The sequence below is a fragment of the Podarcis raffonei genome, chromosome 13 (assembly GCF_027172205.1).
Source record: "Podarcis raffonei isolate rPodRaf1 chromosome 13, rPodRaf1.pri, whole genome shotgun sequence".
Lineage (NCBI taxonomy): Eukaryota > Metazoa > Chordata > Lepidosauria > Squamata > Lacertidae > Podarcis > Podarcis raffonei.
The window spans coordinates 9,975,346-10,001,334 of NC_070614.1; the positions used below are offsets into that span (position 1 = coordinate 9,975,346).

A 25,989-nucleotide genomic window follows, 5' to 3' on the forward strand; every position below is an offset into this window, starting at 1 on the left:
TACCACTGTATTTGTTATGTATTGAAGTTCTCACCCTGGCCACCAGGAGTATTGTGTATATAGTTTTCACTCAGGTCCGAGTCAGTTATTTTAGGCGGGGAAACCCTGGGTTGTTGTTGCTACAATGTTGACAGCCGGCTGCCTATAAAAGCAGGCCGGCTGAGCTGTTTGCTGTTCAGTTCTGTTCCAGCTTACAAAATAAAGAGCTGCTTTGGAGAAATCGCTGTGTCGTCCGCTATGTCAACCCACAACTTAACACTGGCGACGAAGGTGGGATTGATGGACAACAGAGCACAGCCAGATGCGGCCACCCCACTATTCAACAGTATTGATTAATACGATCTTTCCTAACTCGCGCTAGCAAGTTTCTTCATATAGCAGAGTGCATCCCCCTATTAGACAGCAGGAAGCTGGTTGCAGACTCGTTAGAATCTCTTAAAACAATGAGCAATTCAATCTGGACTGCCCAGATTGGGACATGCTCCTGGTAATACCCCTTGAATCCCTCTTAAAAGAATAAAGATACAACAGTCTTATTCATAAATAGCAAAAACAAGTTGACTCATGATCAGGCAGAGCACAGTGTGATCCCTGAAGGCAGGCTTTAGGCTTAAAGTTACAAATACAGTGGTACCTCGGGTTACATACTCTTCAGGTTACATACGCTTCAGGTTACACACTCCGCTAACCTAGAAATGGTGCTTCAGGTTAAGAACTTTGCTTCAGGTTAAGAACAGAAATCGGGCTCCGGCGCCGTGGCGGCAGCAGGAGGCCCCATTAGCTAAAGTGGTGCTTCAGGTTAAGAACAGTTTCAGGTTAAGTACGGACCTCCGGAACGAATTAAGTACTTAACCCGAGGTACCACTGTATGCTTAAGTATGCCTTAGCTTGTGTTGGGATTTGGTCCCTGCATGTCCCGGTAATTTTCCATTGTTCAGAAAACAAGGGTGCTGCCTACCTGTGCATTTTCTCAGCACAGCAGCATTAAGAAGCAAGGATCTCCCTGGAATCTGTGGACAATGAGATTATCTCGGAGCATGTTTAGGATTCTCCAAAGCCAGCTCACCCATGGAACTATCATCTCCCGTTCATCAAACCTCAGGATATTCATGCCCCTTGCTTGATAGTTATCTATGATGAATGACTCTTTCTTTCAACAACTGGTCCAGTTTGCAAGAGACTCACATGGGAGGGTTTCACAGGCAAACTCCCAAGTCGATGTGGGCCATAGGGGTCTCAGACAGCCGTTTGATAAGAGAGGAGAAAGGCTGAGTTTCTCCCCAAGATGGTGATGAGAATGCCCCAAGCTCTCTGGCGTTGTCTCCAGTATTCTATCCTGCTTTTGATTTTTTGCAGAGGTAAGTGTCCCCTTTCCCGTCCCATTAGAAAAAAATATATAGTTGTCTTTCAGTGCTACATGGCGTGAAAAATACCATGATACTGGCAGTAGATTGGGCTAATGTGAGTATAATGCTATTGAGGGTAAAAAACCAACCCTAAGATTTGCCTGAATTGTATGGGGAAAAGACCAACCTGTATATGTAATTGAGCACTGATCCTGCACAAAACTCCCATGGAAGTTAGAATTGCATCCAGTCTTTTATTGAGTATTTGTTCTGATTTGCTTGGAAACTCTACAATGCAAGCCTAAGCACACCTACTCAGAAGTAAATCCTATTCAATTCAGTGGGGCTAAGCTGTAGTTTCCCATTCTGGAGGGGCTCCTCTATACTGCATATTGATTTCCACAACCTGACCAAATTTCTGGCTAGGACTCTGCAATAATTACGATGAATGAGGGCTTTGACATTTGCAATCCCTTGGAGCTGTTCTTCTCTTGGAAGAACGTACATTTTAAAAAAAAACAACACAGTGGAAATTGTGTGATTTGGAAACCCACAAAACGACTTGTTTTGATTCCAGTTTAACAAACATTTGGAACAAATTACAACAAATTTGCCTTCCTTGGTGAGCCTCCCTCTCTCTCTCCTGAATGTATGAGGCCAGCTTCTCCATAGAAGCTCTACCTCATGGTTTATAAAGCTATTGTATTTAACTTTGGGGGTGGGTGGACATCTGTTGGTGTTTAGCTTGGATTATTTTAGTTGGCGGCAGCAAAGTTGCTTTTGATTTCCCTTTCTTGGGCTCAGTTGCATTGTCCGAATGAAGCAACAAAGTCATCCTGGCTTTAGCCTAATAACGCTTTGTTGGTGCACACCTGGAGGTGAGTCCTTTCAGGTGATCCTGAGGGACTTTGTTGTGGACCTGGGGTCACTTGTGGGGCAGAGAGAAGGGCAAGGAAGCTGCCTGCTGTGCTTAGAACTGGCTTCAAAGCAACCCAACCAAAGAGAAACAAGGGAGACCCTCTCCATTTACAGCAGCTGCACAAACATACAATATGCAAAAAAAGGAGCAGCCAAAGCAGTTATTCTGAACTGACAAGGGTAGTCCAGGGAAGCCCCAGCTAGATTTCTCTTTTCCTCCTTCCTCCTTCACCTCTTCCATCTGTTGCACCGTGAGGTGCAGCAGTGGCCTTGACAATGAGAGGTTTACATACCCTCCAACATTTCGCCGGTGAAATGTTTTCGGAAGTTAAGTCCTGAGTAACTGAGAGGGAGGGACGCGGGTGGCGCTGTGGGTTAAACCACAGAGCCTAGGGCTTGCCGATCAGAAGGTTGGCGGTTCGAATCCCCGCAATGGGGTGAGCTCCCGTTGCTCGGTCCCTGCTCCTGCCAACCTAGCAGTTTGAAAGCACGTCAAAGTGCAAGTAGATAAATAGGTACCACTCCGGCGGGAAGGTAAACGGCGTTTCCGTGCGCTGCTCTGGTTTCGCCAGAAGCGCCTCAGTCATGCTGGCCACATGACCTGGAAAAACTGTCTGCGGACAAACGCCGGCTCCCTCGGCCAGTAAAGGGAAATGAGCGCCGCAACCCCAGAGTCGTTCACGACTAGACTTAACTGTCAGGGGTCCTTTACCTTTACCTTTAAGGGAAAATGGAACATTCTGGGATCAAATCAGAAACCAGGACAGCTTCTGTAAATCTGGGACTGTCCCTGGGAAATGGGCTTTAGGGTGGGGCTGAGACAGAAGGGACTCCTGCAATTCTCCTTCTCTGACCTTTCTCTTTTTCCTCCTTCAGGATGCACAGCACTGGCCTATGATGACTTTGAAGATGAAAGTAAGAGAGAAACAAATATTTGTTCTCTGGGAACAAGGAGAGAAGACCTGTCCTTAGCATGCACACCACGGCCCATTCCCAGTTATCTTTCCGTCGCCATTTCCACACTTCTCATACAGAGGGTACTGAGCCTTTAAGAAATGGGGACACGGGAGGGCCTTCCCAGAGGCTGCACCCTATATTTAAAAGACCCTCCCTAGGGACGTCCACATAGCCCAGTGGTCCTCAAAGGGTGTGGCAGGAGAGGATGACAAGTGTGGTGGGAACATTCAAGGACAATCAATATTATATTCTGGGAATGATTTATGTCGTTATGGAGCCACATTCTTTTATACAGTGGTACCTCGGGTTACAGACGCTTCAGGTTACAGACTCTGCTAACCCAGAAATAGTACCTCAGGTTAAGAACTTTGCTTCAGGATGAGAACAGAAATCGTGCTCCGGCAGCGGGAGGCCCCATTAGCTAAAGTGGTACCTCAGGTTAAGAACAGTTTCAGGTTAAGAACAGACCTCCAGAACGAATTAAGTTCTTAACCTGAGGTACCACTGTACTTTCTGGATGTCTCACGATCATACGACAAAGTAGTTGTGTTATGTGCTATAAATCAAGCACTGCTAGGAGTTGTTTTGTTTCCCAATGTATTTCTTATCGATGAACAAATTGCTGTGGCACGAGCAAATTTTTATTTTGGAAGTGTGGCCCAGAATCCAACATTTCTCCAATGAAAATAGGGTCGTCCCATTCCGTAATGATAATTTTACTATTTATATCCCACCCATCTGACTGGGTTGCTCCAGCCACTCTGGGCAGCTTCCAACATATATAAAAACATAATAAAACATTAGATATTAAAAAAAACTTCCCTATACTGGATTGCCTTCAGACGGCTCGGGGATCAGATAACTCCATACCCTCCAACATTTCTCCAATGAAAATAGGGGTGTCCTAAGGAAAAGCGGGACATTCCGGGATCAAATCAGAAACTGGGACAGCTTCTCTAATTTAGGGACATCCCTGGGAAAAATAAGGACACTTGGAGGGTCTGCTGACCCAGAGAAAAATGTTTGAGAACCACCGACTTAGCCCTTCTCTTTCCACTGTCAGGAAAACACATTTTAAATTCATCTAAAAGTGTTTTAATGTGACCACTGTTTGGTCCTATTTTCTCTCTTTTTATATTTTTTTTAAGTGTTTTGATGTATTTTTAATTGTTGCTGGAAATCATCACCATCATAATTTTATTATTTAGACCTCGGCCATCTGATTGGGTTGCCCCAGCCACTCTGTGCGGCTTCCAAGATATATAAAGACATAATGAAACGTTACACATTGATCGCCTTGGGTAATATATTGTAGAAAGGTGGGCCAATAATTTTTTTTAAAAAGATATTTATTAAAGTTTTCAATTTTTTATGCAAACAAAAAACAAACAAAAAGATTAAAAAAAATATAGTTCATAACACATACTTTTCAATAACAAATTTCTCTGACCTCCTCGTACCTCCCCTTCTTGTATTCCATTTCAAATTATTTGTTCAGCAAATCCTTAACTTAAAGCATTACAGCTTATAATAACACCTTGTTTTCTATCCAATCCTCTTTTTTTTCCATATTCCTTTATATCATTACAGCTAGAAACCACTCAATTTCAATCCAGCATCATTCAACATTCCTTAATTTTACAATATTTCTGTAAATAGTCCTTAATTTTTTTCCAATCTTCTTCTGCCGACTCTTCTCCCTGGTCACGGATTCTGCCAGTCATTTCTGCCAATCCCATACAGTCAATCAGTTTCATCTGCCATTCTTCCAGAGTGGGTAAATCTTGCGTCTTCCAATACTTTGCGATGAGTATTCTTGCTGCTGTTGTAGCATACATAAAAAAAGTTCTGTCCTTCTTTGGCACCACTTGGCCGACCATGCCCAAGAGAAAGGCCTCTGGTTTCTTCAAGAAGGTATATTTAAATACCTTTTTCAATTCATTATATATCATTTCCCAGAAAGCCTTAATCCTAGGGCACGTAATAAATTGAAAGAACGGACAAACAAATTGTATGACTAGCAGTCGTTTGGCAGGTGAAGCGTTTCTGGTGTCCCTGCACATTGAGGAGGAAAGATTTCAGCTGCTCAATTTCTGCCTGCAATGACGGTGCTAAAGGCACATGAATGGTGCCAGAAAAAAATGTGGAAATCTCTTCCCAAGACAGTAACAGATTCCCTCTCTCTTTAATGGGGACATCAGGTTAGGGCAAGGGGGAACTTTTCATTTGTGCTTCCCTCCCCACTCCTCCCCAAACTGGAAGAGATCCCAGAACTACCTAATATTTTTTGGATCAGGAATAGGGAGCCGCTGCCTTGGGAAGTAAGGCGTTTGGTGCTTTTTGGCTTTTGAACAAGGAGGTTCTTGAGAGGAAACCATGGATGTTTATAAAAATTATTCGGAACAATGTGGAAGGAGCCGATAAGGCAGGGATTCCTTTTCTCTTTTTTTTTAACAGTAACACTTAGGGTCAACCAGTGAATTTTTACGACACCAGGGCAGATAGAAGTTGATATTGCATTGTGCAACACGTAATGTATCTACGGAACTCATAGTCCCTGGGTGTGCTGATGCATAGATGGCTTTCAAAAGAATTGTTTTCTTTCTCTTTTGGCTTCTTGGGGAATGTTCATTCATGTCCATTGACCATTGCAGCCAAGAATAAAAGATTTACTTTCGAAAGCAGGATGATGCCCAGTTGCCAGAAATACTGGCTTGGTTTGCAATGTTAATGTTATGTACTGAGTTGAATAGGATCCAAAATACAGCAGTCTGATTGGTCCTAGAACAATAGGATTTAGAATGCAGCAGTCTGATTGGTCCTAGAACAATAGGCTCCAGAATGCAGCAGTCTGGTTGGTCCAAAGGAGCCACCCAATCCAGCTCCAGGTGGAAGTGAATCTGCGACCTGATTGGCTAATTCCGGGATTCTCCTGTAGGCCAATCATGTGGGGCCCATTGTGTAAATAATGTATATAAAGCAGACATTCTGGGGGAACTTCCTTTCCTCCTCATCACTATGAGCTGAATAAAGAGGATGAAATCCACTCTCGACTCCGAGTATATTTCAGTTAAACAATAGTTTAAAACAGGGTCAGCAAACTTTTTCAGCAGGGAGCCAGTCCACTGTCCCTCAGACCTTGTGGGGGCCCAGACTATGTTTTTTTTGGGGGGGGGGTTGAATGAATTCCTATGCCCCCAAAATAACCCAAAGATGCATTTTAAATAAAAGGGCACATTCTACTCATGTAAAAAGACACTGATTCCCGGACCATCCGTGGGCCGGATTTAGAAGGTGATTGGGCTTGATCCAGCCTTAGTTTGCCTACCCATGGTTTAAAATAAACTATAGCTTCATGTGCACAAGCACATCTCCTACACAGCTGCTGCTCTTAACCTCACCATGAAGAGGAGAAAACAAGCCCCAAGCAAGCTAGAGTGTGTCTTGTTGTGATGTGTGAAGCTGTGCTCATGGTTTGTTATCTTCAAATAAACCAAACGAGGTAAACTAAGGACATGGTTTGGTTGTAGGAAACAAACCATGGTTCTGGGTTCACACATCACAACATTGAGACTCTGGCTAGTTTCCTCCCTTGAATGGCACAGACAGGACTAACTTCAACTCCATCAGTTTCAGTGGGTCTACTCTGACTGTGATCAACTCAGATACAACGGATAGTTTGTCTTTTAACTACAGTTTAACACAGCATTTGAACGCAGACATTGGGGCTTAAGGTTGCCTGGGTGCCTTGCTTGCTGGTCACTTCAAAGTTCCTCATTCCTGATCCTTGTACTTGTGACAGGAGGGAAAACCAACATGCACATCCTCAGAGAGGCACTCGTGAACTTAAGCAGGGTTCTGGGCTGAGCCTTTGTCCTCCTCCAGATATTTGTCCCCCCAGCAGAGATTTAATAATCTCCATCATCCCTTGCTTGGGAACTTCTGGGGTGAGGGGAGGTCTCTGCTGGAGAGAAAAATGCTCTGCCAAGATATATCTTTGATCTGATCTACAGAGCCTAGGACTTGCCAATCAGAAGGTTGGCGGTTCGAATCCCTGCGACGGGGTGAGCTCCTGTCGCTCGGTCCCTGCTCCTGCCAACCTAGCAGTTCAAAAGCACGTCAAAGTGCAAGTAGATAAATAGGTACCACTCCAGCGGGAAGGTAAACGGCGTTTCCGTGCGCTGCTCTGGTTTGCCAGAAGCGGCTTAGTCATGCTGGCCACATGACCCGCCAATAAAGTGAGATGAGCGCCGCAACCCCAGAGTCAGCCACGACTGGACCTAATGGTCAGGGGTCCCTTTACCTTTACCTTTATGGATCAGTAGTTAGGCTGATTCCATCTGCCTTCCTCTTAAGTTTGTGTCAGTTCTGGAGCCAAAAGCTGAAGGTGAAATTGTGTATACAGTGGTACCTCGGGTTACAGACGCTTCAGGTTACATACGTTTCAGGTTACAGACTCCGCTAACCCAGAAATAGTACCTCGGGTTAAGAACTTTGCTTCAGGATGAGAACAGAAATTGTGCTCTGGCGGTGTGGCAGCAGCAGGAGGCCCCATTAGCTAAAGTGGTGCTTCAGCTTAAGAACAGTTTCAGGTTAAGTACGGACCTCCGGAACGAATTAAGTACTTAACCTAAGGTACCACTATACAGTACAGGGGAGATGAAACAAGCTTTGCAAGTTCCCCTTCTTTAGATAGATCTTTCTTAAGGAAGGTAATAGTTGAGCCAGCGAGTCCCCAGACCTGCCCTATCACTGTTACTCATTCTATTGCTGTTCCTAGACTAAAATCTACCTTCTCCTTCCAGTCTCCTACCTGTATCCAGATGAAGAAGGTAAGCAATTATCTCTTCCTCCCATCTCCTCTGTTGCGAAACAGAAGTCCTTGCTCTTCTTTTAGCCACAGGCTCCTGTTTTAATGAGATCTGCGTCCCAAAATGGTCTGTTTACCCAATATCTCACTTTTTATTTTGTGACCTCTGTTGGACATTTCATATGTGACACACACTGCATAATAATAATAATAATAATAATAATAATAATAATAATAATAATTTTTTATTTATACCCCGCTCATCTGGCTGGGTTATAGCGAACCAGGCAGAGGGCCTTCTCGGTAGTGGCATCCGCCCTGTGGAACGCCCTCCCACCAGATGTCAGAGAGAAAAACAACTACCAGACTTTTAGAAGACATCTGAAGGCAGCCCTGTTTAGGGAAGCTTTTAATAACAGACTGTTGTATTTTAATATTTTGTTGGAAGCCACCCCGAGTGGCCGGGGAAACCCTGCCAGATGGACGTGGTATAAATTATTATTATTATTATTATTATTATTATTATTATTATTATTATTATACAACAGATTTGCACATCCCTAGTTACATGCACCGTTTGCCTGTTGGGTTGAATGTAAAAAGCTGGCTGGAATGTGATTTGATTCCTCTCCCAATTCAACACCATTTGCACATGGTGTATAATCAGGCATCCTTTCTGTTGCCTGCAATGTTTGATACACTTTCTTCCCAGAGCCAAACTAGAAGTGATGTTTGTCAGGTAGTTTGCATTTGCGTAGCTGATGTTTAATAAATGAATTGCTGGCAAGATGCCATGAACTGATTTTATAATGAAATGATTTTAGAATGCTGTATTATTTTACTGTTGTTAGCCGCTCTGAGTCTGACTTCGGCTGGGGAGGGCGGGATATAAATAAAATATTATTATTATTATTATTATTATTATTATTATTATTATTATTATTGCAGGGAGTGGGGGCACACACTGAGCTGCATGGAGATGTATGATGGGATGGGGCAGGGGATTTTTGCCTGCCACAGTCCCAGTCAGAATTCTCTTCCGATCTCTCATTCTCGGCTAGGGCCTTTTGAAGAAGAGGACGACCAAGCCAGTGACTGTGGAGATACCTACTATGACTGGGTAGCGCTGTTCTGCTGGCCCAAGTTTCATGCCTCCGTCATGGCTGCAGCAGAGAGCAGCAGGTGTATCTGGGAAACAACTGGCAGGTATAGATTTCTGAGCCGCAGACCTGGTTCCTGGTACCTCAGGGGGGTTGGTTTCTTGATTTATTTTATATATAGGCCTCCCCCCCCATTTATGTGGGGGTTACATTCTGGTGTGTTGTTCCTTCTATGGCAGAGACCATGCCTTCCAACATTTCTCCAATGGAAACAGGGACTCCTACCACACTCTGCATCTTAAAAAGGAGAGACATCACCTTGCCGACAAAGGTCCGTGTAGCTCAAGCTATGGTTTTCCCAGTAGTGATGTATGGTAGTGAGAGCAGGACCATAAAGAAGGCTGATCACTGAAGAATTGATGCTTTTGAATTATGGTGCTGGGGGAGACTCTTGAGAGTCCCATGGACTGCAAGAAGATCAAACCTCTCCATTCTGAAGGAAATCAACCCTGAGTGCTCACTGGAAGGACAGATCCTGAAGCTGAGGCTCCAGTACTTTGGCCACCTCATGAGAAGAGAAGACTCCCTGGAAAAGACCCTGATGTTGGGAAAGATAGAGGGCACAAGGAGCGGCTTCTGTAAATCCGGGACCGTCCCTGGAAAATGGGGACACTTGGAGGATCTAAGAGATATTTGATCCTGAGTCTGAGCTCCTTGAGAAATTGGTTGCCATCATGCCATATATTTCCTGTTCTTGTTGATGGTGCAGTGAGTACACTAGGCAGGGAGTAAAGGCAAGCTATCGCAATGCAAGGGTTGCCCCTTTAAGGATTTTCACTCCTCAGACATGGATGTGGAGCTTGGGGAGGGGAGTCCATGCCTGGAAGGTTGCTTTTCCCCCCCCAAAGTATTTTTTATTTGCCCAGGAACCTCACCAAAATGCTAGAGAGGATGCACCTTCACAGGCACATACCTCCACATTAGGGCGGTTCATAAAAAACTTTATTTTGAAAATGCCTGCTCCAAAGGTCTTATCTTACTACACATGGGATTATACAGTGGTACCTCAGGTTACATACGCTTCAGGTTGAAGAAAATGTTTCATTTAACATTTGTTTAAAAACCTGAAGCATTTTTGTTAGGGATTGTAGGGAAAGATCTGCCAAAAAAGCTGAAAAACATCTTCATGTATGTGACAGTGGCTGCGAGAGTTCTACTAGCACAAGGATGGAAGACTGAAGAAACCCCAACTAAAGAATCATGGCAAGAAGAATTGATGGACTATACAGAACTGGCAAAATTCACATATAAGCTACGGGACAAGGGTAACTGTGACTTTAAAGATGAATGGGAACCCTTTACAAAGTATTTGAAGACTCAACTGAGTGAACTGGACTCCTTGGCTAGATTTGAATAAACATTCACAAACCTTTTTATTGATGATAATCAGCTAAATAGTTTGAGGATCTATACAACTGTGTAACATGCAGAAAACAGCATTCTTAGAGAAATCAAAGACTGGAACTGAGGGAAGCCGGGGGGGTGGGGTTTTGGAGGGTGGGGGGAGGGAGGGAAAATGGGGAAAAAATAAGGATGATATGTTTCTGGATAATATGTTTTGTTTTAATTTTGAATTTAAAAAAAGTTAAACAGAAAAGAAAAGAACGGACCTCCGGAACAAATTAAGTACTTAACCCGAGGTACCACTGTATGGCTATATCTGAAATTTCATGCATATCAGTTAATGTCTTGACCCTGCTCCACTGAATTGAAATTTCAGCCTTCACGACATAGGAAAACAGCCAAGTAAACAGCTATTTTCGTGGAGGAGGGTCAAGATATTAACTGATATGCATGAAATTTCAGATATAGCTATATAATCCATAGTGTAGTAACATTAGACATTTGGAGCAGGCATTTTAAAAAACAACACGTTTTTTATGAACCGCCCTACTGAACACCCTATGCTTTTCAGTGGCGCAGGGTCAAGATATTAACTGATAGGCATGAAATTTCAGATATAGCTATATAATCCCTAGTATGGTAAGATAAGACCTTTGGATAGGCATTTTTGTTTAAAAAAAAAGTTTTTTTATGAACCGCCCTACTCCACATGTGGTGGGAATGCCCCAAAATCCAACTATTCTGGACAACAATCATACAAGAAATATGCAAAATAACTAAGCAAGTATTAGAAGTCAGCCCAGAACTGGCCCTGCTAAACGTCTTCCAAGATAATAATGCCCACTCACATCATAAAGAGCTCATAACCCACCTGCTCTCAGCCGCCAAAAGCATCATAGCCAGACACTGGAGAGACCTGTCAGGAGTAAGCATGGACCAATGGTACCAAAGAGTATGGGAAACAGCCTTATTAGAAAAACTAACCAATAACCTGAAACTGACACGGGGACAAATAGAAGAAGACACCTTCACTCCGGAGTATGGCTCCCCTTTATCACATATACAACCTGGAACCATTCTTTGGAGATAGGATTCTGTCAAGCCAGGTTTCTGGATCCTAGTGATCTGTCCATGGTCCTGTAAGCCTCATTCTGACCTCCCTGCTTCTCCTGTCTGTACCCCCACACCTCTTTTTCAGTTACCTTTGGATATGACACTGGTGGTCCTCATTTCTGACATATCCTGGCAGAAGTGGCTCTTCCAGACAGAGGGCCTTCTCGGTGGTGGCGCCCACCCTGTGGAACACCCTCCCTTCAGATGTGAAGGAAATAAGTAGCCATCTCATCTTTAAAAGACATCTGAAGGCAGGGATGTCTTTAACATTTAATTTAGGGATGTTTTTAATATTTAATGCTGTGCTGTTTTTAACACTCTATTGGAAGCTGCCCAGAGTGGCTGGGGAAACTCAGACAGATGCGCTGGGTATAAATAATATATTATTATTATTATTATTATTATTATTATTATTATTATTATTATTATTATTATCTTCATCCGTTGGTTGTGCCATTAGGGTGTGTTGAATTCGTCAACTTTCAAATTCCATAAATGGGAATTTGAAAACTTTGAAAACTTGGGAATTCAAAGGATATTTTGGTTAAATTAATCTAATTTAGTTTTGGTTGGTGAGTAAAATGTGTGTACAATTGCACAGCAAGCATTAAAAACGATTGCCAAGAACTTGCTGTTATATAATATTTATTTATTTATTTATGAAGCATTGCCAGACATTTTCAGACAGCAAAATTAAAACTCTTGGGCTTTCCAAAAGCAGTTCCTGTGCTTCTTCAACAAATGTTCTTCTTATTATTTATTAAATTTCTATACCGCATCTCGTCTGAAGATCACGGGACGGTTTACAATATGATGTTGTCCAATCACAAAAATAAAAGCAGTTTTGATTCCCTCACACCTAAAAACTTATTTTTAAGACCCCCTCACGAAAGACATTTGCAAAAAGAGAGAGAGACCTTGGAAGTCGAACGGAATCCATTCTGGGAGTCCGTCCGACTTCCAAAACATTCGGAAACCAAAGCGCGGCTTCTGATTGGCTGCCGGAAGCTCCTGCAGCCAATCAGAAGCCCCGTCAGACATCCGGCTTCCAAAAATAGTATGCAAACCGGAACAGTCATTTCCGGGTTTGCGGCAGTCGGGAGCCAAAATGTTTGAGAACTAAGCTGTTCGAAAACTAAGGTTCGGCTGTATTTGAATTCCTCACACCCAAACGCATATTTTTAAGACCCCTCACTGAATAAATTTGCAAAAGTCAAGTTTCCCTCCCCTAAAGTGACATACCCTAGAATCATAGAATCATAGTTCATCCACCTGCAATGCGGGAATCTCAGCTGAAGCATCCATGACAAAGCGTGTTCTCCCTTAAATGAGAGCACGGGTTGCGGGGGGGGGGGCGGGTCCGCCAGGCCAAACCTCTGTTGCCAGGCAGGTTAAATGGTTATTGCCTGAAGCAACGATTGGATGACTGGGTTGCTGGGGCAAATTGCATGTTGCAATTTGGGTGGGTGGGACCAAAGGTTTTAAATATTGGGGCACTCTGCCTTTTCCTTTCTCTTTCGCTGAGTGCATCGGATCACCCGCCCGCCCGCCCTGTGTTCCGGTTGACCTTGCTATGCCTGTCATGGGGTCGTCTGCCTTGGGGCAAGGGCCTAGTAGGAATTTTGCCATTTGGCTGATTGGCTGGTGCCATCTGGTTTTTGCCTACTACTTAGCAATTCATCACAACTTGTAAGGTTGCAGTTAGGCATTGGTTATAAAAATTGGTGGAGGAGGGGTCAGGATAGGCTGGGCCTGCCCCTCCAATGGTGCTGGAAAGGAATTTCGTTAAAGGAATCCTGGGGCTTGCCATGATTTCGTCCAATCCCTGAAATGGGACCAGGGCCAGCAAGCCTTGGGGAGCTGGTTGGGGTGAGCGGTGAGGGACTGACGCTCAGCTCAACTGATCCCCAATATTGTTATCCTTTCACTGGCTTCCGAGGGAGTTCGGATAGTCAGTTCTGTCCCAGGTGGGGGGGACAGATAGTCATAACCAATGCCTAAGCAACCACTCACAGATTATGTATTTTAATAAAGTTGTGGCCCAAAATTTTATGCCAAAACCCTTAAACTAAAATTATGTGTGATTTGTGAATTATTTTGAGGGGCGGCTTGGGGACCTCCACATACAAATAGCCTATAATGTTCCTCTAATGGTTATGGGGTTGCTCGTGCGTAAGTTGCCGCCACTCCTGGGTAGGTGGCCTGGTTAAACCTTTCCTGGCTGGACAGCCCCTCACTTCGTGGCTGCTCAGTCGCTGGCAGAATCCGACAGTGGGCGTTTCTTCAACCTTTTCCAACATAAAAGTTGTTTGACGCCCAGTCTCCTCCTAGCCTCCCTGCGCGGAAGCCTTCTGCGCAGGGTGGGCGTGGGTAGCGGAGGACCTGTGCTCTCTCGGCTGGTGTCCAGTGAAGAGTCTCTGAGCCTGCTCTCCGCTTCCCCCATTGGCCCCCCTCCATCCCTGGTGTCGCGCTGAATTTCTTCCCCAACAGGAGACCTGCCTCTCTCCCTACTTGGCCCCTCTCCAGCATCGTCGTGGAGCCCCTCCTCCTCCTCTCGTTCCGATGGCAGTTCCCTGACAGTTCCATCCGCCACAACCTTTTCATTTTCTCCCTCTGCAGCATGTATAGCGAGCTGGTCCTCTGCACTGGGTTGCTGGCTGAAGGGATGGGTTGCCCGGTGGCCAGCCCCACCTTGGACGCCTTCTTCATGAGAATCCACGCGGAGTACTTCGCCAACTGCTCCCTCCCCCGTGACCCCACAGAGCATCGGCCACCCACCAGAGTGGTCGTCATCCTGACCTCCCTGCCGGTCTGTTTGGTGCCTCTCTCCATCGCCCTTGTCCTCCGCAAGGCACAGGGGCCTGAAACCGCACTGCAAACTACCCCACGGTGGGCAACAGTTCGAAAGGGAGTGGTACTGCTAAATGCTGAGAGGTGCGAGACGTCTAGCCTGGAAGACAACTGAGAGCAACTGAGCTGAAGTGTGAAGAAGAGGTGGATTTTATTCTGCTATTTTGTTTTGACATCACATTTTTATTAAATATCTTTAAATTCCAGCTTTCAAGTTTTGCATTTCTCTTTAAACTTCGCTTAAAGTTTCAAGTGCCTACACGCTTATCGCATTTATAAATTTCAAATTTATTGTTGCGCATTGTTTTAAATGTTTGTTTTCCTTCTGGGATTGTACCCCCAAGTGTGTTTTATAAGCTGGTCAATAAATTATCTATCTATCTTTAAATTTTGACTTTCTGCCTTTTCCTCCCTACTGTTCGGAATCCCATCCCATCTACATACTGCCTTCTAATGAACACTCCACCTAAAAGATATTCTTTCATTTCAAATACAGTGGTATCTTGGGTTACATACACTTCAGGTTACAGACTCCGCTAAACCAGAAATAGTACCTCGGGTTAAGAACTTTGCTTCAGGATGAGAACAGAAATTGTGTTCCGACAGCTGCAGGAGGCCCTATTAGCTAAAGTGGTGCTTCAGGTTAAGAACAGTTTCAGGTTAAGAACGGACCTCCAGAACGAATTAAGTTCTTTTCCCGAGGTACCACTGTAATCCATTCCGGAAGACCGTTGACTTCCGAAACGTTTGACAACCGAAAACTGAAAGCGGAAGCCTCGATACAATCTGGAAACTCAAAACAGAAACCATGTCGAACGTTTGGCTTCTGAAAATCGCTCAAAAATCGGACCAGTTACTTCCAAGTTTTCAGTGTTCGGGAGCCAAAACGTACGATAACAGAGGCATTTGGGACCCGAGGTTTGACTGTAGCAACTACAGTGGTATCTCGGGTTACAGGAGCTTCAGGTTACAGACTCCGCTAACCCAGAAATAGTACCTCAGGTTAAGAACTTTGCTTCAGGATGAGAACTGAAATCGTGCTCCGGCGGTGCGGCAGCAGCAGGAGGCCCCATTAGCTAAAGTGGTGCTTCAGGTTAAGAACGGTTTCAGGTTAAGAACGGACCTCCGGAACGAATTAAGTACTTAACCCGAGGTACCACTGTATTATCATCTTTCTTCCGCTGCTCAGGTTTCAAATCCTGCTTGCGATTTCATCTGATTATGGTGTTTTTCAGAGATTCCAAAAAAAGGCTTCTATTCTTCCACAAATAGACCGTCATGCTGGTTTTTTATTTTTGCTGTTTCCTTTGCCAGTTCTACATAGTCCATTAGTAGCTACTCCCATCCCTTGGATTTTATTTCTGAAATTACATATTCTTAGTGCTTTTTTTCTTTTAAAAAAAAATTGCTTAGGGTTACTCTCATTTTCCTGCTCATATTGAAATACTGCCCCTCAGTGAGGCCAAACTTAGATTCACAAAATGTTTAGGGGTATGCGTACCCCTGCGTGTCCCCCCAGAAAAAGCATTGCATATTCTACTTGTCTGAAATTACACATTAGCCCATACGGAGACTTTTCTACAATAGCAATGTTAACCCAAAGCCCCAGAAGAATGGAAGGCCTTGTTGTAAACGAAAATTTGCCCTTTTCCCTTATGGGGTATCCAAGAGCCCATATAGAGTCCTTACATAGGTTCCCTATTGGTAGGAGAGAATAACAGAGGCCAACCAGAGAATATTGAGAAGCAAAGCAGCTAGTAAGCTTGATCTTTATAGATCTGTTGCAACAGGGTGCTCCCCTCACCCGCAGGAGAGGAAGAGGAACCCCGAAAAATGGCGCAGAAGGCCTTATAAAGACTTTTGAAATTCCCACCCTGTAGATCAAGACCACCCCCAGAAACATCATGCATACATCACAGAAGGGGTGTAACCTAAGACCACCCCTCAGATACATCACACCTACATCACAGAAAAGGCGGTCTAAAACAGAAATTTTAATATTGTTTTTCTCCTGTTGTTGTTTATCTCCTGTCTAGCAGGTTACTTGATTGGATTGCCTGGGGAGCCCGGCCATTCTTTTGTAGTGATAAATACTTAGTTCCTGGGCCAGGTCACAGGCTCACACCCTATTCAAACACAGACATACCCTTAAGACAGGATTTGTGAAGGAAAAGACAATGGGGAGGCTTTTCCACTTTGACCTTGCAGAGAAAAGATTTACTCAGTTTAGGAATCAAAATGGCTTCAGGTCGGTCTTCCTGTGCTGATCCATGTATGCGCTTGGTTGGTACACTTATGAACATTACCATATATCTAAGACCATAAAATTCCTATCACAGCCTTTTTCAGACTACTTAAGGAAATATTGCAGTTTGATGAACTCACAAGCAGGATTTGAAATATGAGCAACAGAGAATACAGTATTGAGAATACAGTATTGATGTTATGGTAAAAGATAGAAGGTATTGCACAGCAGAAGGGGAGAAATAAAAACACCATGGAAAATGAGGTGGGAAGTCAGAAAATGATAAATTTATTTATTTATTTCCCCCCCAAAAAATTATTGGTTTTCCAAATTTACAACAAACACACAAAAAAGAAAAACATTGCAATATTAAAAAGAAAAAACAAACAAACATATAAACACCTAACTGTTTGAAGCCCAATTTGATTTTCCTTGTTAAGTGACTTCCTCAAATCCTCCCTGACTGCGTTTCCATAAATCTCATTGTAGCAGTTTTCCGATATCCACTTTCTAATAAAATTAACTTAATCAAATTGCTATCCTTCTTTCTCTTCATGGTAATTTCAATCCATAATGTTATACAATTCAACATATTTTACTCCTAGGCCGATTTGGTACTTACAATAGTTCTACTTACGTTATATTAGAATATCTAGCTAAATAATCCTTAAATTTCTTCCAAGAAATTGGAAGGAAATGATAAATTTATTATGTATTGAAGTGTATATGTTAAATCTTTGAAACCTTAATAAAAAAAAAATTATGGGGAAAAATAAGCCCGGGACAAACCCCACATTGCAGGGCATAACATCCGGACTGTTTCTTTTCAAGTTGCCAATAGTGCCTGCCTGTCTTTGTAAAGTGTTTCTCATTAGGCACAAGCGCCAATCTGCATTTCATTAAAAGCTGCAGTTTCTCTGCTGACCAATCTTTGTATTCCTTCTTCGGTTGTTAACCGAAACGCCTCCCTTCTCCTGCCCATCAGAAGGAAACGCCACTTTCATAGAATCATAGAGTTGGAAGAGACCACAAGGGCCATCGAGTCCAACCCCCTCCCACTTTATCCAAAGGCACTTACGTCTATGTGTGTGCCTAGACTTGCAGTCTTTTAAGGCAAATCCCCCCCCCAAAAAAACAGCCGCAACTTTCCGCCATAAACAACAGTGTAAGAGGGCTGACAGACTCCCTTCTTTATTGTCAGAGAGTTCTCACAATCCATTTCACAATCTTTATTTTGTACCAGTTACCTAATTAGTTTGATCACCACAGCCAGATGACGATTTGCAGATCCTCCCACCCCGGCTTCTATTGAGGGCTTTGGAAATAATTTCCTTTTTTAAAAAGGCAAAACAAATCCCAGGGCTTGTCTTTCCACATTTTGCTTTAAAAAAAATTATAAAAAATCTCCCACTTCAAAGGAGAAGTGAGTTTTTTAAGCCCTCAAATTCATCTGTGATTGATTAAAATCCAAGCCATGGAATAACTGCCAGCCCCTTCGCTACTCCCACCAGCCTTTGCCCTTAATAAAACACATCCCACTCTCATATTCCTTGCAGAAGGAGCAGTATTCTTTCCCTATGGTATGTGGAATATCATGCAAGATTTAAGGTGGAATGACCTGTGGGATTCATAGTCTACACAACAGCTCTGTTGTGTTGTGTTGCTTACAATTTTCAGGTTGCACCAAGGGCTATGTTATGTACTGAAGTTCTCACCCTGGGCCAGCAGAGGGATACTGTAGATAGTTTTCACTCAGGTCCACATATGCAAATAAGGAATTGAAAGTGATGTTCAGTGATTGAATAGTTACAGAAAGTTGTTACTGTTGCGTTGTAATGGAGCTCTATATAAGCAGGCTGGCTGAACCCTTCAGTTCAGTTCTGTTCTGGCCTGTGAATAAACAAGAGCTGTCTGAAGAACCTCTGTGTTGTCTGATATGTTCACCCACAACTTAACAGGCTACTTGGGCCAATCTATTCGGGCCACCATTGCTCCTTCCACAGTTACTCCGTTGTCTTCAGGTGTCCCCTGAAAGTTATATATTTGATTGATAGCATGTAATCTCAAGCATGTAGTATGCTACACAATAACTGCCTGTATTAGCAATCTCAGGCTGAGAGCGCCAAACAAAATTGACCACAAAGAAATAAGAGGAAACTATCAGTTTGACTCCCAAGGATTTCAGTAGAGATATGGATATGGATATTGATTACATATCAAAAGGAGAGACATCACCTTACCAACAAAAGTCCGTATAGTTAAAGCCATGGTTTTCCCAGTAGTGATGTATGGAAGTGAGAGCTGGACCATAAAGAAGGCTGATCGCCGAAGAATTGATGCTTTTGAATTATGGTGCTGGAGGAGACTCTGGAGAGTCCCATGGACTGCAAGAAGATCAAACGTATCCATTCTTAAGGAAATCAGCCCTGAGTGTTCACTGGAAGGACAGATCGTGAAGCTGAGGCTCCAATACTTTGGCCACCTCATGAGAAGAGAAGATTCCCTGGAAAAGACCCTGATGTTGGGAAAGATGGAGGGCAGAAGGAGAAGGGGACGATGGAGGACGAGATGGTTGGACAGTGTTCTCGAAGCTACAAACATGAGTCTGACCAAACTGCGGGAGGCAGTGGAAGACAGGAGTGCCTGGCGTGCTCTGGTCCATGGGGTCACGAAGAGTCGGACACGACTAAACGACTAAACAACAACATACATATACACATATATGGATGTCTATTAGGAATAAAAGGAGCAGTTTCTTATGAATGCTATGCTTATGCTGAACAGGAAGCAGATAATGGAGGAAGTCACAAGGAGGAAGCTTCTAATTAAAGGGACAAATGTCCTCAAAAGCCTTGATTGCACAAGACAGGAACTGCATTTGAAGTGAGAAGATTAACAATAAATCAGGCCTGGGGGGGAAATGTAACGTAGCACCAAAATCAGTGCAATGGTTTGGCAATGATGTTATTTGGATTCTCTGCTTTTAAAAAAATGAATGAAAGATGACAACTCCAGACTCAATGTGTTTCTGATTTGATCCTAGAATGTCCCACTTTACCTCTGTTTTCATCAGACAAATGTTGGAGGGTACAGAGTCATGCAACCCCCCAAGCTATGGACATAAGTAACTATTCAACAGGGGTAGGCAAGCTAAGGCCCAGGAGCCAGATGAGGCCCAATCGCCTTCTCAATCTGGCCCGCAAACGGTCTGGGAATCAGCGTGTTTTTACATGAGTAGAATGTGTCCTTTTATTTAAAATGCACCTCTGGGTTATTTGTGGGGCATAGGAATTTGTTCATTTCCCCCCCCAAAAAAAAATATAGTCCGGCCCAACACATGGTCTGAGGGACAGTGGACCAGCCCACGACTGAAAAAGGTTGCTGACCCCTGCTATACAGCCTTTAGAAGACATCTGAAGGCAGCCTTTTATAGGGAAGGTTTTTTTTAACGTTTAATGTTTTATTATGTTTTATATATGCTGGAATCCACCCAGAGTGGCCGAGGCAGCCCAGTCAGATGGACAGGGTATAAATAATAAAATGATGATGATGATGATGGAATAAAAAGGTAAAGGGACCCCTGACCATTAGGTCCAGTCGTGGCCGACTCTGGGGTTGCAGCGCTCATCTCGCTTTATTGGCCGAGGGAGCCGGCGTACAGCTTCCGGGTCATGTGGCCAGCATGACTAAGACGCTTCTGGCAAACCAGAGCAGCGCACGGAAACGCCGTTTACCTTCCCGCCGGAGTGGTACCTATTTATCTACTTGCACTTTGATGTGCTTTCAAACTGCTAGGCTGGCAGGAGAGGGACCGAGCAACGGGAGCTCACCCCATCGTGGGGATTCGAACCGCCGACCTTCTGATCAGCAAGTCCACGCTCTGTGGTTTAACCCACAGCGTCACTCGCGTCCCTTGATGATGCAATAGGACGTTTCTATTATCATTGGAGAAATGTTGGCGGGTATACACATAACAATCCATCTTATAATGAAGTTCCACTTATTTTGTTTGTCAATTAGTGTACCCCCTACAGTGGTACCTTGGGTTAAGTACTTAATTCGTTCCGGAGGTCCGTTCTTAACCTGAAACTGATCTTAACCTGAAGCACCACTTTAGCTAATGGGGCCTCCTGCTGCTGCCGCGCCGCTGGAGCCCGATTTCTGTTCTTATCCTGAAGCAAAGTTCTTAACCTGAAGCACTATTTCTGGGTTAACGGAGTGTGTAACCTGAAGCGTATGTAACCCAAGGTACCACTCTATTTCCGATCTGCAGCTTACAGTTCCCTGGTCAGAGACGTGATTATGATGATCCCAATCTGAAGTTAGGAAGGCTGTGTGGCCCTCTTGTAAGGTGTGCTCTGGGCTCAGGTTGATTTGCTAACTTTTATTTTAAGCATAGCCTCAGCAGGACATCTGTGCCAAGTGCCTCCGCAATTTATTTCCCCGTATCTCCGAATGGCACATGGCAAGCCGGCCAGAGTTGTGTCACGGGGAGCTTGACTTCTGCCTGTTGAGCTGGCGGTGCCTGCCAAGGGATGACCGGCTCGGGGTACTAATTGGCCTCTAAAGATGTTCTGACTTCAGTGGGTGTGTTTGCGGCAAGTAAGTAATAGGCACAAGCTGTTTTCACCGAGGGCTTGGATCCAGCTGCCATGACCTCAGCAAACAGCATCAAAGGTGCTGACAGGCCTGGACTCCCTCCAGGATACGATCTGTTCCAGATGTGGGGAGGGAGGGAGACTCCTGCTTGCATACAGTCCAAGGAAAACGGGTCTCTTTCTGTGAAAGCACGGCGCTCTGGGTGATGAGGGTGGGAGCCATCTAGCTGGGTGGTTTCTGTCTCATAAATCGCACACGGGCGGGAGGGGAGGGCGGGAGAGGGAATTGGCAGCAAAGCTTGGATGGAGCTGCTGTCTCTGGCCAGGAAGAACTCTGGGCAGAGCTCAGTTCTGCCTGCTTCTCTTCCAGAGTTTATCCAGAAAACCGCTTCATCCTAAACAGCCGCATTTGCTTCTAACTCAGAAAGGCTCGGGGTGGGCCCAGCTGGGGGCTAAGGGTCAAGGGGACGGAGTTGTACCTGGGTCTGTGAAACTGAGGTTCAAGTCTTGCCTCTGCAACAGATTTGCCGCACCAGAGCACCTCCTACTCTTGGCCTCAGTTCCTCATCTGTGAAATGGGTGTGTGTGTGTGGAGGGAGGTGTTGCTCAGAGGTAGAAGGTGGCGCAATGGCTCGGTGCATCTGGCTGTTAGCCAGAAGGTTGGCGGTTCGAGCCCACCCAGGGGTTCCCTACATGCCCACAGACTGTCTCGCCAGAGTGGTGCATGCTCTGGCTATCTCTCGCTTGGACTACTGCAATGCACTCTATGTGGGGCTACCTTTGAAGGTGAGCCGGAAACGACAACTAATCCAGAATGCGGCAGCTAGACTGGTGACTGGGAGCGGCCGCCGAGACCATATAACCCCGGTCTTGAAAGATCTACACTGGCTCCCAGTACGTTTCTGAGCACAATTCAAAGTGTTGGTGCTGACCTTTAAAGCCCTAAACGGCCTCGGTCCAGTATACCTGAAGGAGCGTCTCCATCCCCATCATTCTGCCCGGACACTGAGGTCCAGCGCCAAGGGCCTTCTGGCGGTTCCCTCGCTATGAGAAGCAAAGTTAGAGGGAACCAGGGAGAGGGCTTTCTCAGTAGTGGCACCTGCCCTGTGGAACGCCCTCCCATCAGATGTCAAAGAGAAATATAACTACCAAACTTTTAGAAGACATCTGAAGGCAGCCCTGTTTAGGGAAGCTTTTAATGTTTAATAGGTTATTGTAATTTAGTGTTTTGTTGGAAGCCGCCCAGAGTGGCTGGGGAAACTCAGCCAGATGGGCGGGGTATAAATAATAAATTATTATTATTATCATTATTAAGATTCCTGCATTGCACTAGATGGGTTGGGCTAGATGACCCTGGGGTGCCTCTGTGATTCTATGAAAGGAATTAACACCATAACACACTTTGCAGTTTTAAAAATGCAGAATCTGGTGGGGGTGGGGCAAATAAACATGGAGTTAGGGCCTGAGTCACAGCATTATTCACTGATTTGTGCCCACCCTATTCCCAAAGGTTTAGATCCAGTAGCAACGTTAGAAACAAGTAAGCAAAACTCTCTGAACACTTAAAACATAAGCAAGCAACACCAGTAACAGGATTCTAATTTTCTCATCCACTGGGTGTTTGCTGGATGTTTTTCCGGGTTGAAACCCTTGCAGTGTTTTTTGACGCCAGCCATGGTGGTCCTTGCCTCACTGTGCAATTTTGAGATGAGGAGAGCTATCGACACGACCGTCAAAAAGTACCTGGTCTGACGCGGCAGTGTTCTTTGTTTTCCCTGGTTCTCCTCCAAGCTAATTGCAAAAAAAAAAAAAACTCCACAGACCCTGGGGAGTTGGACAACTACTGCCCAGCTTCTAATACTCGCTGTAGGCACTATTGGGGAGAAAACAGATTATCTGGACCCATTCCAGCCCAGGTTCAGGAAATCAGCCCTGAGTGCTCACTAGAAGGACAGATTGTGAAGCTGAGACTCCAATACTTTGGCCACCTCATGAGAAGAGAAGACTCCCTGGAAAAGACCCTGATGTTGGGAAAGATGGAGGGCACAAGGAGAAGGGGACCACAGAGGACGAGATGGTTGGATAGTGTTCTGGAAGCTACCAGCATGAGTTTGACCAAACTGCGGGAGACAGTAGAAGACAGGAGGGCCTGGCGTGCTCTGGTCCAGGGGGTCACGAAGAGTTGGACACGACTAAACGACTAAACAACAACAACAACAACCTCTGACAGATGACTTCCTTCAGGGGAGAGATGGGAGGAGTCAGTGAAACTGCATTCAGGGCCAGCCCACCCATGAGGCAAGGGGACGTGTTTGTCTCAGGTGGCAGGATCCACAGGGTCAGCAGACCCTGATGTAGATGTTTTCCTACATTATCTATTTATGATCCTTAAGATCCTTATTTAGACCTTCACTCACCTCATCTTCCCTGGTGGGGAGAAGGGAGATGCACCATTTTGTGGTTTGCCTCAGGTACCAAAAAGTCCTGGGCTGGTCCTGACCATACTGCTGTCTCTTCACTGCCCAGAAATCAGCTAAAGGGATACAGCTACTTTTACCATGACCTGATTATTATGGGCTTGGGGGAACAAGGAGGCAGGCTTTTTCACTAGTGGCACCAGTGTTGTGGAATGCCCTCCCTGCTGAAATAAGAGAGTCCCCACCAGACTCCTGAAGGGAAACCTGGTTTTTTAAAAAATGTTTTAATTATTCTGCTTTTTAGTTGTTTGTATTATTGTATATTTTAATTAAGGCTGTTTTAATGCCCCAGTGGAACTGTTAGTGCGCATTTCAGTTATGTCTTGATTTTATAGCTGTAAACCACTTAGGAACATACCGTATTTTCGCTCCATAAGATGCACTTTTTTCTTCCTAAAAAGTAAAGGGGAATGTCTGTGCGTCTTATGGAGTGAATGCATGGTCCCTGGAGCTGAATTGCCCAGGGGCGAAAAGCAGATCATGCTTTTTAAAAAAGGGGGGGGGACGTGGGTGTTGAAACAAAGCCACTGATCAGCAAGCGATCGGGAGCGAGATAAGGGATGCTAGCAATAAAGGAGGCTGCCAGGGAGGGGGGAGGTAAAGACAGCAAACTTGCAAGGAGAGGACACAGGAAGACTAAAGCAATCAGGAGAGAAATTAGTAGAAAAGGAGGAGCAAAAAACCTAAGACACTAAGGCAAACAAGAGGGAAGGGAGTGTTGAAAGGAAGCAGCTGATCGACGAGCGATTGGGGAGAGAGATAAGGGACGCCACAATGGCACAAAAACGTGGTTACAAAGCACAGATCCACATGGATCCTCAGGATTTTTGCATTGGGCTACCCCAAACTCACCATCAAATCACATGTCTGTGGCCACAGCATGAACCACAAAAATCATACATACACTGTTTCGTTCAGAATATTTTTTTTCTTGTTTTCCTCCTCTAAAAACTAGGTGCGTCTTATGGTCAGGTGCGTCTTATGGAGCGAAAAATACGGTATTTAGGCATATTAGGTAAAGGGAACCCCTTACAGTCAAATCCAGTCGCAAACGACTCTGGGGTTGCGGCGCTCATCTTGCTTTACAGGCTGAGGGAGCCGGCGTTTGTCTGCTCTGCAGACAGTTTTTCTGGGTCATGTGGCCAGCATGACTAAGCTGCTTCTGGCGCAATGGAACACCAACACCAGAGCAGCACACGGAAACGCCGTTTACCTTCCCGTCAGAGCGGTGCCTATTAATCTACTTGCACTTTGACGTGCTTTCAAACTGCTAGGTTGGCAGGAGCTGGGACCGAGCAATGGGAGCTCACCCCGTCACGGGTATTCGAACCACCGACCTTTCGATCGGCAAGCCCAAGAGGCTCAGTGGTTTAGACCATCCTTGGGCATATTAGCGGGATATAAATTAATATATAATAACAACAGCTCCCATCAGCTCCAACCAGCATGCTAGCTGTGGCTGCTGGGAGTTGCAGTCCAAAAACATCTGGAAAACTCCAGTTTGATATGGAAAGTTGACAAAGTTTTGCCGGATAACTTCTCTGTGTTGCTGTTTGCAGATGGGGGAAGCGTCCAGAAGCCAGAAAGGCGAGGACTCCTGCAGCCTTCATAGCTGTGTATCAAACAGGGGATTTTAGCAGGTGTGGCACCTGCTGGGAAACCCAGGATGAAAAGCACAAAAGCTCTGTTTGTTTGACAGCTGGCCGCCCTGCACCCAAGGCCAGGGCTAGGGTTTCTGGTCGAGGTCAGCCCAAGTCATTTTGTTGCCTGAGGCAAAGGACAAGAGCCACGCCCCCAATCTTATCTGCAGAAGCTGGCAGGATTGGCAGCTGAATTTTGCTTCTTCAGCTCTGGCAAGGAGAACAGGGGGCTAAGCTTAGTGGGGAGGGTGCAGGGCAGGCTGTGTGGCACATACGGCTCTGCCCTCCAACCAGTGGCGTAGCGTGGGGGGTGCAGGGGGGGCCGGCCGCACCGGGCGCAACATCTGGGGGGGCGCGCTCGCACTCGAGTGCTAAAATCCGCGGGTTAGGGGGCGCAAATTACTTGCCTTGCCCCGGGTGCTGACAACCCATGCTACGCCACTGCCTCCAACAGACTTAGGGAGACTAAGGGCTCTGCCAATGCCCTACCCCAGCAGCTGATGCCTGAGGTAGACTCCTCACTCCACTCAT

At 45.0% G+C, this 25,989-nt stretch overlaps 2 protein-coding genes across 5 annotated transcripts in view; one reads left to right on the top strand and one right to left on the bottom strand.

Annotated features, from left to right (window-relative positions):
* EZH1 (enhancer of zeste 1 polycomb repressive complex 2 subunit) overlaps positions 1-25,989 on the bottom strand; it is a 258,699-nt gene that overhangs the window by 36,356 nt on the left and 196,354 nt on the right. The window lies entirely within an intron of this gene.
* On the top strand, positions 1,196-14,855 carry LOC128400013 (receptor activity-modifying protein 1-like). Its single transcript, XM_053361954.1, has 5 exons — positions 1,196-1,358; positions 3,141-3,179; positions 8,027-8,053; positions 9,093-9,237; positions 14,268-14,855. The coding sequence occupies exons 1-5, from the start codon at positions 1,286-1,288 to the stop codon at positions 14,611-14,613; spliced, it is 630 nt and encodes a 209-aa protein (XP_053217929.1). The 5' UTR covers positions 1,196-1,285; the 3' UTR covers positions 14,614-14,855.